The following is a 15729-nucleotide window of genomic DNA, read 5'->3' as shown; positions in this document are numbered from 1 at the left end:
AGACATTTAACCTCATTCGTCATATACTCATAACAGAGCGTTTAGGTCAAGATTCATATTATGACCAAATCATTATATCAGCAACTTCAGACTCTATGGACTCAACAGCGAAAACATTTATGTCAAAAGTTCAAGCCTCTGTCGTTAAAGTTCCAGATAGCGAACTCATTGAATTTCTTCAACGTTACATTCGACGTAAGAGGAAATATTATGCCATCGTTGAATTTATACAGTCAGGAATGCAAAAGACTTCAGAAGAGATGGAAAGAATTATTGACAAACACCACTTACGTCAATACTCAGGAGTTTACGATATGAAACGACTTACAAACTACATTCTGTCAAAACTTTCAAAATACCCCTTCAAAAAGTATCCTTCAAACACTCTGCTCGTTTGCGACGACTTCGCCGGAAAAGGTTTAGTGTCAAAGCCTGACTCACCATTAGCTAACATCATTACTAAAGTCAGACATTACCACTTAACTGTAGCAATACTTATGCAAACATGGAGGTTTTTAGCTTTAAACATAAAACGTCTCATAACTGACTTCGTTATCTTTCAAGGTTTCTCACGCTATGATATTGAACTCATTTGGAAACAGTCAGGTATAACATTACCTTTTGAAGAAATTTGGGAAGCATATAAGTCTCTCATCTCTCCTCGTTCATACCTTGAGATTCATATCATGACTAATACCATTAAAGTCAAAAATATTCCATGGGAACGACCAACATTGTTTTAAAGTTTAACCTTCAATTGACTGATGGTAAACAAATTCCATGCATCTCTGTCGCCATTTCTGTTAATATTTTTGCTGTCATTCATATCATCCACTTCCCCATCCGTTAACTTTTGAGGATATGCGTTAGAATAGCTGTTCTTAAATGAAGGCTTTTCACCTTTTAGCGCATAAACTCTATAACTTTCTGCATACTTTATGTTTGAACCTCCTGAGCCATCATTGACATAAATTTTTATAGGCTTCCACCCTTTGTTCATGTTCCTGCTTCTTCCCTTAGCTCTTTTGTTCAGTAGTTCTACATCTTTATACACAGCACCTGTCTCAGTGAATTCAACAATATTTTCATTCGTTAGCTTTACATTCAAACCCTTGTCGAGTATATTGTTCATTTCATACATATAAAAGGTTTTTATTCTATATGAAATGAGAAGCAAATCCATCTTAGCTGGTGCCGTTAATGTTCCAATTGAACCAACATCAAATGTTGACTCACGAACGACAAACAATATTGTCATAAAGAACTATAGTTCGGAGTGTTTGAAAGAAAAAGAACCAGAACTTAAGTCGGGAGGGCTCAAAGAGCCCATCTTGGCGCATGGCGCCGTGAATTTAAACTCAGCTTCAAACGCTAACGCTACATCAGATGTTAAGTTAGAGTATCCACCACTGGACCAAATTCTTTCAAGAGAAGCCAACGACAACCCTTACACAAATGTTCAAACAAATCCTTCAGATAACGTAGACCATTACCTTCTTCAGTTATATCAAACTATCTTACTCAAAGACGATAAGAAGCTTTTGACAAATCTTATAAGCAAGAACCAAATAATTCTAACAAAGGAGGACCTTGAAAATGTTATATCACGAATAACAGGGAAACAATGTGTCATTGACTATCTCGACCCTGAAATCGAATGCTGTGGTCAAACGCCACCATTCATGAAAATAGGTAACATCCGCATCATTGAAATACCAGGTACTCCAGGAGTTGAGTTTAAGTATAAATATTCGAACGAGTATACAAAACTTTCAACAGAATATAAATTATGTTTGAAATATGTTTTAGTAAATTAAAGCAGTCAGGAGGGCTCTTTGAGCCCATCTTGGCGCTTTGCGCCGTTAGTCAAAAAAATTTCAAGTTAGCAATTTGTAATATCTATCCAAAACTTCTTCAACAGTATCGAACTCATCTTCATAATGCAAACCTAATCTTATTGACTTGGTGCAGTTCTCACTAACACAATATAGCGCTTTGCGCTCGGCGCCTTTGACGCCTTTTTCTGTTCTCTTGACTGACATAACTAACTCATTTGTTTCATCAAACAGCAACAACCAAAGTTCATGACCTAATACATAACATTCATACTTTATATTTTTAGCTCTGAGTTCTCTTGTAAGCTGTTGCATTTAATATTTTCTAAAAAGTCTACTTCAACAGTCATTCGCACTGGTGCCTTCAGTTCTACAGGCTCTCCTTGAAAGTCAACTAGTCTGAATTGCATGTCTTTCAAATTATGAGGACTAATGCGAACCCATTTACCTAAATGAGTTGCTATGACAGGAACGTTTGGAATGAACATTGAATTTACTTCATAACAGAAAGACTTATATTCTACTGAACCTTTACTATTAACTCCTGAAATACCTGTGACATTAGCTATTTTTGACTCAATGTATAAACAATTGCCATAACATACGTATGGAACAGATTTCATCTCAATCGTTTTGTCAACTTTTCAAAGGAAATGTCATATGGTATGCTCCCAGAAGCAATTGAACTCTATGACTCATTCGTGTTATCTTAAACTCCTTCGCATAACTGAACTTCAAAACTCCTGCAATAAGTTTAACATTCATTAAGTTTTCTTCGTTCTCCTTGTTTATTGTAGTATTTATGAGCGCATTTAACACTCCAGCTAATGTTTCCATCTTATATTCTACATTATTGTGAAATCTTATTTCATGCTTCTTTCCATCTATTTCAAACTCCATGAAATCTGTTTCATCTGTTATGACAAAAGTTGCGATAGTATTGAAGTCAACAACTCTGAAAGCAAGCGCTTCATTCTGAAGACCTAAGTTTGTTTGTAGCTTTACTGTTCCGTATTCGTTTGGGTCAGTACTTTGCAAATAGAACAACATTTTATTCTCATTAAAATATGACTATTGCTGCATATGCGTATGAAACAAATGAAGCAAGAAGAGCACATGAACTAGTAAACGAAAACTCAACTTTAACCATTGAAGGCAATGATTTAGTCATTGACGATGGAAAAACTAAAAAAGTCATTGATTTCGATACTTTTAACACTTATGACCCATTCATTACAATAAGTAAAGTTCCTATCATAAATGATGGAACGGTGCAATATATAAATTCTACAGTAGATGCCTCATTAGTGAAAGTACTGAATGTTCTCATTGAATTGTTAAAGAGCTTTCGATTTGACGACAACATTAAATGCCTAAAGAATTTAGTCATGAATGAGAAACAAATATTAGGAGTTGCTGGTAGCAGTAATGATGTACACCTTATGACATTAGAATATTATAACGAACATAAAGATGAACTGAAAGGAGAGAAGGGTGACACCGGACCACAAGGAATACAAGGACCTCAAGGAATACAAGGACCTCAAGGAATACAAGGACCTCAAGGCGAAAACGGTTTGGATGGAAAGGATGGAAAGGATGGAAAAACTGCTAAATCATGGATATGGGACCTTATAAATACTGGTTTAACAGCTGCTTCATATGGAGTTCTTCAATACCAAATCGGAAAGATATGGGCAGTACTTGGTGAAGAAGCTTTAGATGACGTTAAAAATGCTTTGAACTTCATTTCAAATGGTTCGGATACTATTAAAACTTTATCTGGTTGGATGCAAGAAACAAGGAGTCAAATAGATACTGTAAGACGTATAGCAAACAATGCACGTACGGGATTGGATACTTTACGAAAAGCACAAAATACACTAAAGGAAGCAAATGATATTCTTGGCTCAGTATCAGACATGCATGAAGATTGGCTTAAAGGTATTGACAAATCTTTAAAAAATCACAGTCAGTCTATTGCTGACTACAAGAAAAGTATAGATTTTTTACATAGTGCTATGGACGTACATGATGGAAGCATAAGGAACTTACTTAATGCTAACAATAACTTACCAGGAACTATTAAAGCATTTATAAAGTCCTTTGTAAAACCCGGTGCTCTAACATTTAGGTCTTTGAGAGCAAGAGCATTGAAGTCAAGAGATGCAGAAACTCCAACAGAACTCAGAAGGAACTGAAACAACAGAAACTCCAGAAGAACCACCAAAACCAACAGCTAATGAAATATTGTTCGAATATTTTCCAAGGTACTCTGTTCTCATTGCATACATTCAAGAAATACTTAAGAAAGCAGACTTGACTTTAGGAGATGATGAAAGTTCTGTATATCTTTCGTTCCAATTCAAATAGCAGAACTTTTGAGACAGATATGCTTAATGTATGACAACATCTCTGATTTCACAAGATATGACGACGATGACCCCGAACACGGTGAAGAAGAAGTTTTACAAACATCCATTAAGACAGGAAAGGTTTTAACTCAAAGTCTCATTATTGACACCAAAGATGGCGAAGTGGACGTTCTTCAAGAGCTGAAGAAAAATACTTCTTCGGGAGGTGGTGGTAGGCATGAACTTGAAATAAATGAGATAGAAGAGAAATTAGCCGAAAAAGCAGATAAAGAACATAAACACAATATCTCCGATATAAATGAACTTCAAGCTACATTAAATAGTAAAGCGGACAAAAATGAACTTGACGCAACGAACAAAGTTTTGAAATCTCATAAACACAATATCTCCGATATAAATGAACTTCAAACTTCTTTAGACAATAAAGCAGACAAAAACCATGTTCATTATATAAGTTCTGATGAACAGATTATAACGGACTATCATGGATATTTAACACAGGGTGAAAAAGTGAATACGAAAAATGTTAATGAAAGAAGATATAAATTCATTCGTGCTAAAGGTTATGACATACACTGTACTGTACAGTATGACACAGGTATAGCACCACAATCATTTGGTTATAACGCTGAAATTTATGCTTCATACTTCTTTGTTAACGGTGTATTAGTTGAACCAAGATTTACTTTGAGAGTTAAGTCAAAAATAACTTTTGAAGATGCTATTAAAAGTAAAGCTGACAAAACAGAACTTGACGCAACGAACAAAGTTTTGAAATCTCATAAACACAATATCTCCGATATAAATGAACTTCAAACTTCTTTAGACAGTAAAGCCGACAAAAATCATACACATAAATCCTTCACTACTGTTAGAGCAGACGACATAATATTGAACTATGATTTGGGTTCAAGTGCACCTTTAGAGAATCCGAGTACAAGCGTAAAAGATACTCTTAACAATTTAGATAAGAGTTGCAGGAATATCGAAGGTCATGCCAGAAACTTTGAAGCATATGAACTACCAGCAATGTTAGACAGTAAAGCCGACAAAACTTATGTGGATACAGAACTAACAAAGAAATTTTCGAAACCAGATACAATGACATTTACAACAGAAATTATAAATGGTGAACCAGCAACTCCATTTGAATTTGTTAGAGGTCTTCAACCAGATACTTTTGAATTTTTCTTGGATAATTCTATTGAACTAACATTACATTATAAAAGTGGAACAAATGCAACATTTCATCCGGGAGATACATTCCAAATGGTATTTAATGACATAAGTTCTTTAGAATATGTTTATAGAGTTATGAGCATATATGATTTAATATATCCTATAGGAGCTGTTTATACGTCTATGAATCCAATAAATCCAAACACTTTATTTGGTGGTAGATGGTATGAAATAGTTGACAGTTTTCCATTCTACACTAATACGCAGTCAATGAAGATGGGAGGTTCAAAGAAAATAGGTATTGAAAACCTTCCTTCACATATGCATAGGTTCAGTGGAAGAACATCTGTGGAAGGAAACCATTCACATTCAATAACAAAAAGAGGTTATATAAATCTTGCAGCGGGTTCGAATAGACAGGGAATGAATAGATATGATATCTCAGATGACCCCAAAGATGTTAGCACAGGTATTTTCTGTGGAACTGCAGGAAATCATACACATGTTGTAGCTGGTATTACAGACCCAGCAGGTAATGGAAAAGATTATATGCCTCCTTATATAACAATGCACGCTTGGATACGAGTTGGTTAAAATCTTTAACTTTACATAAATGAGCTTGAAAGAAGTATTCGAACAACATCCATGGAGGTCTTTTAAGAAATTCAATGAAGCTGCAAAGAGTTCGGGATTTACTAACAGAGCTGAAGTGAAAAGGTTCTTTGACAAAAATGTTGTACATCAAACAAAAATAAATCCTTACGACTACTTTTTACCAATTTACTCCAACACTCCTGACGCATACCAATTTGACACTCTCATTCAAAGCAGAAAAGGAGGACATAAACCATTCCTCATCTTCATTAATGTTAACACTCGCAAAGCTTTTGCGTATATAATGAGAAATAAAGGAACTCATGAAGTGTTAAGAGTTTTACAAAAGTTTGTAGCAGAACATAGCCCAAGTATTTTAACATCAGACCAAGACGGTGCATACCTCAGCAACGAAATCACAGAATTTCTCATTAAGCATAACATAACTCACTACACTACTGAAGACCATAACCATAACATACTCGGTATCATTAACCGCTTCATAAGGACTCTCAGAGATTTAAATCAAGAGCGAGACTTTACCGAAGAAACAATGAAACATTTCATCGAAGTTTACAATTCCTCAACACATTCTACAACAGGACATACACCAAATTCAATGACACAACAACAAGAAGAAAAGTATATACAAAAGAAACGAAGTCAAACACAAAATATCAGAAATTCAACACAATTTACTCTCATTCCTGGAACAAAAGTTCGTGTAGTTCTTGACGACAAACCGTTGACAAAGAAACGTTTAAGGTTAAGTCGAAATTATTATATCGTAGACTCTACGCAAGGTAATGGATATCTTATAAAAGCTGCTGACGACTCCATAGCATTTTACCCTCGTCATAAATTAGTCGAAAGTAGTAATGGCAAACTTGCTGAAACCATTGACGAAGCAAAGCGAGGAGTGGTTATTGAAATACTTGACTACAACATAAACGATGACACTTATAAAGTAAGATATGAAGGAGGCGTTGAAGATGTTATACCATCTAAGAACTTGAGAGAATCTAAACCAACTCATCTGGGACCATTAGAGCGGGAGTACTGGAAAGATAAAAACATGCCAGAAAGAATAAGAAAATTCTTCTAAACTTTTTCGTTGGATGTAAATCAGACAAAAATATATTATAGGTGAAGAGGTGAGATTTCACCTGTTTTCTCACCTGTTTTTTCACCTCTTGAATTTTCGTGAATTTCCTTAAGATAGAAAAAATAAAGTTAGTTTTATTTTTATTTATTTTTTATTTTGTATAAAAGATATGATTTCAACAATCGGCACAACAACAATTCAAGCCGCGAACGGCGGGACTCTGTCCACAACAACTTCACCAAACTCGTTAGTCATGAATCCAACATCTATGTTAGTAGAGATGGAAAGCTTCATTCCTTCTTCATTTACTTTCGAAACAGAAATACAAAAAATTAAGCAGGAACTTTTAACAAGTAATTTAGACTGTAGTGCGAAAGATGAAACAAATGAACAGTATCTTTATGAAATGGAGGACCTCATCGACCATTTACCTAAACTACCTGAAATTCAGCATCAAAAACTAACTATTCCTGAATTCGACGAAATTGAAGTCAAAGCAACTGACTCAGTAGAAATAAAGAAGTTCATACGTAAAGTAAATTATGAATTCCTTGGTTTTCATTGCAACCATAAAGTTATGGACAAAGATTGCGATATGGTATATAAGAATGTTTCTGACATATATAAATCTGAAGAATTTAAGACCTACGACAACTTTGTTTCGTTAGTTGCTGAATGTGTTTGGGAAATAAGAGATAAAGATAGAAGAGGCAAAGTATGGAACGAACAACTAAGACCCGCTATGTTTGAGATGAAGAGAGCAATTGACGCTTTAGTTGTTCTAGCAGGTCAAATTTCAATGTATAATGCAAAAATGAACCCACAATGTTCAAAATGTAAAGCAGCAATAAGGAAATATAACTACTCCGTCAAAGAGATAGAAAGAATGCGAAACGACTATGCAGACTTAAAGAAAGAAGCAGAAAAGCCAGCAGAAGATAAAATGGACATGTTAGCATTTCTGAACAAAAACTATCCAACAGTAGAAGATTTCCTTCTATCTGACGTCAAGAAGAAATATAAAGAGACTTTCGGCATTGTTAAAACTTTTGATATCCTCAGCGAAGAAATAGAAGCTACAAAACTGTTTAGGATTTCAAATATACATCGTACAATTCATGTAAAACGCTTGTGAAAAAAAGAGGTGAAAAATTAGGTGAAAAAAGAGGTGAAATCTCACCTCTTCACCTAAATTATATTTTTGGTCATTTACACTCATTTACGAAGAAGTCATGACAAAGCATTTACGATGAAATCTTGACAAGGCATTTACGAAGAAGTTATGACAAAGCATTTACGAAGAAGTTATGACAAAGCATTTACGAAGAAGTTATGACAAAGCATTTACGAAGAAGTTATGACAAAGTCATGAGGGTGAAAAATTAGGTGAAAAAAGAGGTGAAATCTCACCTCTTCACCTAAATTATATTTTTGGTCAAAGCTTCCACGAGAGAAAAGATTCCTCATTTGCTAAGGATTCCAAAAATGAAAAAATCGTTGATTTCGGCTGAGAAAAAACGGCAAAAACCCTTCTTCCACGGGAACAAAGAAATAAAGAAGAAATAAAGTAAATTTTTTATTTATTCCCGTGGAAGATAGAGCACTTTTATGACACTTTTTATTCACGACAAACAAGACAAATAAAGAAAATAAGAAAATACGGCGCTGTCGCGGTTCGAACCACAGACCCTGACCCCTCCATAACACCACCTTAGACCACTGTGCTACGTAGCCTGTCGACATAAGATTTTATAAATTGCATATTTGACGTAAATTTATTTCCATCTGGCTTCCCACTGCATAAGATATTCATACGTGTTTGTAAGACATTCATTAAACTTCTTTTCTATTGCATCTAATCTTGCGTTATTTTTTTCAATAACTTGTCTGTATTCTTCATCATCTCCAGCAGTGTTTGGGTCTTCACGTTTAAAATATTCATTGTTAACCAATTTTTTATCTACAAATTTTATTAGTGTTTGATTCACTTCGTTATGATAACGGTCATATTCTTTCAATACGTAAGTGAAGACAAAATGCGTCGTACCTTCAATCTTAAAGCTTAAAGAACTTTCAACACAGTTTTGAGGGTCTGTCAGTGCGTCAATGAGATAGTATTCGAAGTCAGTCAATAATCTTTTTAAAGTCATTTCATACAGGATAAAATTTAATGTTGTGAAGAAATAGTGTTTATCTCAAAAAAAATAAAGTTAGTTTTTATTTTATTTATTTTTTTATCCTGTATGTAAAGACAGATATGTCAACATTAGAGAACACAACAACTGCTATCGTTCATGAAGTCATAAATGAAGAATACGAATACATACAGTATAACAAACAATTGAGACTCATTCGTTCTGTCAAAGACGACATGTACCAAATGCAAAGTATTTTGACGGCTTGTTTTGCTCCAGATACTAAGCTTCCTAAAGACTGGTTTAGGAACCAAAGCACCATAGAACTATTAAGTGAAGCACAGCGAGACGTACTTTTTTCTGAAAACAGTGAAGAACAGCGAGTAGGTAAAAAATCCCAGTCGCCAAAACTCTATGAAAACCGTGAAAAATTGCCAAACGGTTTGAGAGGATATTATGTTCATAGACTTTTAGTAAATGCAGTTGCAATGTGGGCTTCACCACGTTATGCTTGGAATATTTACAAACTTCTTGACGAACTTCACAGACAAGAACGTGGAGAGATGGAAAAGAAACTTCAAGCAAAAGATGAAGTCATTGAATCCAAAGACAAAAGCATACAGAAAAGAATACCGCGTTCAGTACCAAAAGGAAAGGAAAAGAACTATAAGTATATGATTTATACTGAAGAGTTGGAGAATGAAGAAGAAAGATATGGTTATGTTGCATTTAGTCAGAAGAAACAACAAAAGCTTTTACGACCTTGCTAAAATATATAAATCTGACAGAAACTGGTTCTATCGTGAAAACTTACCGATTTCAATGACACCGAATGAGCAAATAAAAGAAATTGTCAAAAATACTCTTCCTCAAACACACTATGACATCAAAGGTTGCACAATACTTACCTTCAAAGAAGACTTACCATTACTGAAGGAAAAAATAACAGAATATTTCGATAACTTCAAAGAGGAAGAATGAAGTCACGAACAGAACATTAACGAAGAGAGAATGAGGTGAAAAAACAGGTGAAATCTCACCTCTTCACCAAAAATATATTTTTGGTTAAATAGCTTCAGGGTCAATTTCTTCAACCATTTCACTTCCTTCGTCAATGTCAATAGAAGCTTCTTCAACCTTTGGTAAGAACTTTTGTATAACATCTTTGTTCGTTATTGTCTTCAGAGATGAAGGATAATATTTCACATATTTCACCCTTCTTATATTCTTTCTGTTCGGAAAGATTCATAGCAATACTGAAGAAGTCAATGTTGGAGTTCTTTATAACAGTATAATGAGTATCTTTGACATTCACGAAGAAACCCTTTTGTTTCAAAACTATGCTAACTCTTGTGAAGTATACGTTTGCGGTCAATGACAATAGCTAATGGTCTGACATACTGACCGAACTTAGATTCTTTCACAAACTTCTTGTTAAAGATAACATTGAACGTTTGCAGACCATTGAACTCATTCTTGATGGCAGTAGCGAGAGCATTGTATGAAAAGAACTTGCAATCTTGCATGTGTTTCATTAAAATAAAAATATTAAATTATTTTGAAAAATAACTTAAAAAAATGTAATCTAATTTTTCAAAAATATTTTTTTATCCGATAGAAAAGATGACAGAAAAATTAACTTTTTACATAGCGCCAGACCCTTCTTGCCCACATCCTTTTAAGCCACAATATATAGACATAGAACTAAATAGAGAAAGCGAAATTCCACAATATATATACATAGAACTAAATAGTGAAGGCGAAATTCTACAAACAGAAGAAAGCGAAATTCCACAAACATATAGAGACCTAGATAACGAAAATGGATATGCGCTATTCTGGTTAGATTGTCCTTATAAAATGTATGAAAAAAAGGCTTTATATGAAGAATATAGAAAATATTGTCATGAAAACGATATAAGACCAAGCTCTAGAGAAAAATTCTATGCTGGTATAAAACATCTTTTCGAAGTTCGGAATGGCAAATATATAAAGAAATAATTTTTCTAAGTTTATTTTTTCGAAAAAATATTTTTTTTATATTCCTACTAAAGATGTATCGGAAGTTGTCTAAGTTAGAACACTCGGAAATAAAACAACTTTCTTACAGAAGCTAATATAGATGTTGCAAAACATTACGCGACAAACAAAAAAGCACTCGCTGACTTCATTAAAAGACTACAATGGTGCAATAAGTTATGATAGAATTCATGAGTTCATAAAGCCGCAACGCGGCGAGGACGAAGTCCATGCAAGAGCATTTCCTTTAAATGACATTGCTATTGACTTATATCATAGACGTTCAGTACCTCATGAAGTAAGAAGAGAAATGTTTGACATAACAAATGCGAACGTTGGTCATACTCGTAAAGCTCTTTCGCATGATGTTCGTCAAGAAATGTTTGACATAACAAATGCAAACGTTGGTGAAACAAGAAGAAGAGACGACACACTGAAACAACAGAGAAGAGAGATGTTTAAAAGTGCTATAGAACAAGTTCGCAAAGCTAACGATGTCATTCGTTCCATTGACGACAAACCAAAAGAAGGTGAGAGATGGTTAAAGAAAGATGAAGAGAATAGGAAGAGAAATGTGAAGTCAGGCAATAGACTCATTGACTTTAACATCGAAGCTTTAGATGAACCAAACAGAGAATATTTACACAAACATTTCGGTAAGGTTTTCATGAGACTCTTAGAGAAAATTAAAATAAACTCGCAACAAAGATGGATGGTATGTTATAAACTTGGTGGAAAGTATGAATGTTCTACGTTAAACCTCAATAATATTGGAACATTACTACATCAGCTCTTGAAGGAGAACTTTATATCAGAGATAGAAGCAAATGCTGCAGGTATTGTTGAAATGCACTATGACTTCTTCTTGACAAACATAAAGAATCTTACTGAAATAAAGATGTATGATTTAACAGAATATGAAGGCTTAACGATGTCAGATGTAAAGAAAGGCAAACCAAAAAAGAGACCATATAGAGATGAAAGCACACTGACAAATGACCAGAAAGCCATTTTGGAAGCTCTTAAGCAAACAGGAAACCCAGCACTTATAGAAAGCTTTTGGAAAGATAATGGTGAAAAGAAGTTTTATAAGAAGAGAAGCGGTCAGTTATGGAAGTATCTTTGCACATTACCTATAAATCTTGAACGCTACCAAATCTTCAATGAACTGAACAAAAGAACTGCAATACTTATGACAGAGGACAATTGTTTCGTTTATGCTTGCATTCAGGCTGGAGTAAATGAAGAAACTATTGACCACATGAGAGAAGTCATTCGTGTTAGAGACTTTCCTCAAAGTAAAGTACAAGAAATTTCTGACGCAACAGGTATAGCATTTAATGTTACCATTGGTTATTTCAATGACTCAAGACATAATGAAATAAAGAGATATATACCAAAAGAATGCGAAACTGTTAGAACTATTGACTTACTTCTTGTTGAAGACCACTACATGCTAAATGAAAGACTTCCAATGACAACATACTTCATTCGAAACTATAAAGAAATTCTCAAAGCTTGTGGTGGAATGAACATTGAGAAACAGATGAAGATTTATACAAAGAGAGAAGATAAATATGTAGTTCGTTATGATAGAACAACACCGTTATGGGATGTTATGAAAACATTGTGGGAGTGCAAATATTTCGAACCTATTTCTTATGGAGAACTTTTCACATATACTACTGACTTATATAAACAGAACCTTGCACCATTTAAAGATTTGACATATGCTCCAAAGTATTGTGTACAACTGAAGAAGAAAGCAGAGTCAAAAGAAGTAAATAAAGCTAAATGTAAATTCATTCCTGAGCACGTTTTCTTTGCTGACTTTGAGTGTAGTACGGATGGCTTTCATAAAGCTTTTAACATCTGTTATGACAGTGAAGATGGTTCAGTGAGTGAAAGCATTTGGGGTCAAAACTGTGCAACAGAATTTTTGGAAAGACTCCCTGACAAGAGTTTAATATATTTTCACAACCTCAGTTATGACATAAACTTCATCTTAAGACACATGACAGAAGTGAAAGGAACTCCCATCATTAAAGGTTCACGAACAATGCAAATAACTGGTTTATATAAAGGACGGGCAATTATTATAAAAGACTCTTACAGTGTTATAAATAAGAAGCTTAAACTATTTCCTGCTATGTTTAACTTACAAACAGGACCGAAAGAAGTATTTCCATATAACTACTACAGCAGTGTTTTGTTAGCAAATGACAACAGAACTGGTGTCATTTCTGAAGCATGTAAGTTTATCCGGGATGCAGATACATTTATGAAAAACATAGATTCCATCAAAGGTTGCAGAATAGATGAGAACCACTTCGACTTAGAAAAATATAGCACGTTTTACTGCAAACAAGATGTAAGAATTTTAAGAGAAGGTTTTGTAAAGTTCCGCAATGACTTATTGAAAGAGTTTGATTTAAACGTTTATGACTACGTTAGTATTTGTTCAATTGCTAACAAATTGTTTGAGAACAGAGTATACTTCCCGAATGGAAATCTTTATGACCTCTCAAATAAACCAAGAGAATTTATTTCGAGATGCATTCAAGGTGGAAGATGTATGTTGTCAGATAACATGAAACAAAAGAGCAAAAAGAAACTCATTGCTGACTTCGACACTGTTTCATTATATCCTTCAGCTATAGCAAGACTTTATACTTTAGAAGGTATTCCAAAAGTATTGAAGGAAGAAATGTTAAACACAGAGTATCTCATGAGACATTTATTCGATGATGACCAAAAGGAACCCATTGGTGAAAAGTTTATGTCTGGCTTCTTTGTTCTCATTAAGATAACAGAGATTGGTATACCCAGACACTTTCATTTAATAGTTTGCGACCCTGAACTAAATCCAGAACTTAACGTTCCAAGAAGTTCAAACACTTGCTGTCTCATGTATGTTGACCATATAACATTACAAGACCTCATAAAATATCAAGGTGTCAAATGTGAAGTGTTGCAAGGATACTATTACGATGGAAACAGAGATATGAGAATAAGAGATGAAGTAAAGAAGTTGTTTGAGTTAAGGTTAAAGTATAAGAAAGAAGAAAACCCCTTACAAGAAATTATAAAACTCATTCTGAACAGCATTTATGGCAAAACTATTCTATCTCCTATTGAGTCAAAAATAACCATAGTAGATGACAAAGATGCTATAAGATATGCTATAAGAAATTACAACCATATAGTGAAGTTCGAAGGTTTGGATGGTTCAGATAAAACTATTTTCAAGCTAACGAAAAGCATTTGCAGACACTTTAACTTCTGTCCACTTGGTGTTAATATTCTGTCTATGTCAAAACGTATTATGAATGAAGTATTCTGTACTGCAGAGGACATGGGTCTTCAAATATTTTACCAGGATACCGACAGTATGCACTTATATAATGAAGACATCCCAAAGCTTGCAGCAGAGTTTAAGAAGAGATACGGTAGAGAACTTATAGGAAAGAACCTTGGTCAATTTCATAGCGACTTTGCAGAAATAACACCTGGAAAACAAAGTTTAGCTTATAAAAGTATTTTCTGTGGAAAGAAGACCTACATAGACTTACTCACGAATGATTTAAATGAAGTTGCATTTCACTGCAGAATGAAAGGCGTGAAGCAAGATGTTATTGCTTTAACCGCTAATGAAATGTTTCCTGAAGCTATACAATGCTATTACAATGAAGATAAGAACATTCACATACCTGTTGGAACATATGACAAAGACTCTGAGTTCAGTTTAATGAAACTTTACAAAGCACTTTATGATGGTCAAGAGATTGCATTCGACTTATGTAAGTCATGTCAACCTTGCTTTGCTGAAAAGTTCAACTTTTCAATAACGACTAAAACAAGCTTTATTCGTAAGTTGAAGTTCTGAGGTCATTTATTTTTGTCAGCAATGAGGTCATTTGTGATAAAAATAAGCCGCTAGCGGCATGGGCGAAGCCTATGTGGTCATTTACAATACAGCTATTGTAGAGTTTAACAATTGTGCTTCAATGTATAAACAATCTTTCCCATCTGGAGGTAAGAACACTGGGCACTTATGGTCATGAGTGGAGAACATGTCTATCCAAAACTCACGATTGAAGCCAGTAAGCTTGTAATACTTAGGATTTGACAGTGGTGAAGTTCTTGTATGACCAATGAACTCATTTTCAACTCCCTTACTTAAGTTTGAATATAATATAGCTTGCTTTCTATCCCAAATGCCAGGTGTTACAATCTTTGAAAATTCATTTTTCCTCGGAAGTATTGCATCATAATTGAAAACATTCTTGAAGTCTTCATTGGGTTCAGAGATTTGAAACCTTATACGTAATGGATTTTCTTTCTTTTTAGCGACTTCATTGAATGGTGAATATATAACAAACTGACAGTCATGAGTTCCATCTTCATTTTCATTAAATTCATAATGAAAGTCTATAAGTTGTGGCTGACTACCTTCTTCTTTCAGTTGTGCAAGAAACTCACGTAAA

At 34.2% G+C, this 15729-nt stretch overlaps 5 protein-coding genes and 1 pseudogene across 6 annotated transcripts, besides 2 other annotated features; all 6 read left to right on the top strand.

Moving 5' to 3' along the window:
- Positions 1 to 15729: part of a mobile genetic element that runs on past both edges of the window.
- Positions 1 to 15729: part of a mobile genetic element that runs on past both edges of the window.
- TVAGG3_0324540 (organellar and viral DNA polymerase type B) lies at positions 2903 to 3930 on the top strand (the record flags this gene model as incomplete). The annotated part of the gene is made up of 1 exon (XM_051230246.1): positions 2903 to 3930. A coding segment is annotated over one exon (1028 nt), but the record flags the coding sequence as incomplete, so codon positions are not given.
- On the top strand, positions 6759 to 7088 carry TVAGG3_0324530 (uncharacterized protein; the record flags this gene model as incomplete). Its single annotated transcript, XM_051230245.1, has 1 exon — positions 6759 to 7088. A coding segment is annotated over one exon (330 nt), but the record flags the coding sequence as incomplete, so codon positions are not given.
- On the top strand, positions 7666 to 8223 carry TVAGG3_0324520 (organellar and viral DNA polymerase type B; the record flags this gene model as incomplete). Its single annotated transcript, XM_051230244.1, has 1 exon — positions 7666 to 8223. The coding sequence occupies one exon, from the start codon at positions 7666 to 7668 to the stop codon at positions 8221 to 8223; it is 558 nt and encodes a 185-aa protein (XP_051099974.1).
- TVAGG3_0324510 lies at positions 9787 to 10204 on the top strand (annotated as a pseudogene). Its single transcript has one exon. A coding segment is annotated over exon 1 (418 nt).
- On the top strand, positions 11697 to 12627 carry TVAGG3_0324500 (organellar and viral DNA polymerase type B; the record flags this gene model as incomplete). The annotated part of the gene is made up of 1 exon (XM_051230243.1): positions 11697 to 12627. A coding segment is annotated over one exon (931 nt), but the record flags the coding sequence as incomplete, so codon positions are not given.
- TVAGG3_0324490 (organellar and viral DNA polymerase type B) lies at positions 14022 to 14776 on the top strand (the record flags this gene model as incomplete). Its single annotated transcript, XM_051230242.1, has 1 exon — positions 14022 to 14776. A coding segment is annotated over one exon (755 nt), but the record flags the coding sequence as incomplete, so codon positions are not given.

The sequence above is a fragment of the Trichomonas vaginalis genome, chromosome V (genome assembly GCF_026262505.1).
Source record: "Trichomonas vaginalis G3 chromosome V, whole genome shotgun sequence".
Classification (NCBI taxonomy): Eukaryota; Parabasalia; order Trichomonadida; family Trichomonadidae; genus Trichomonas; species Trichomonas vaginalis.
This window is presented reverse-complemented; position numbering and strand designations above follow the sequence as displayed.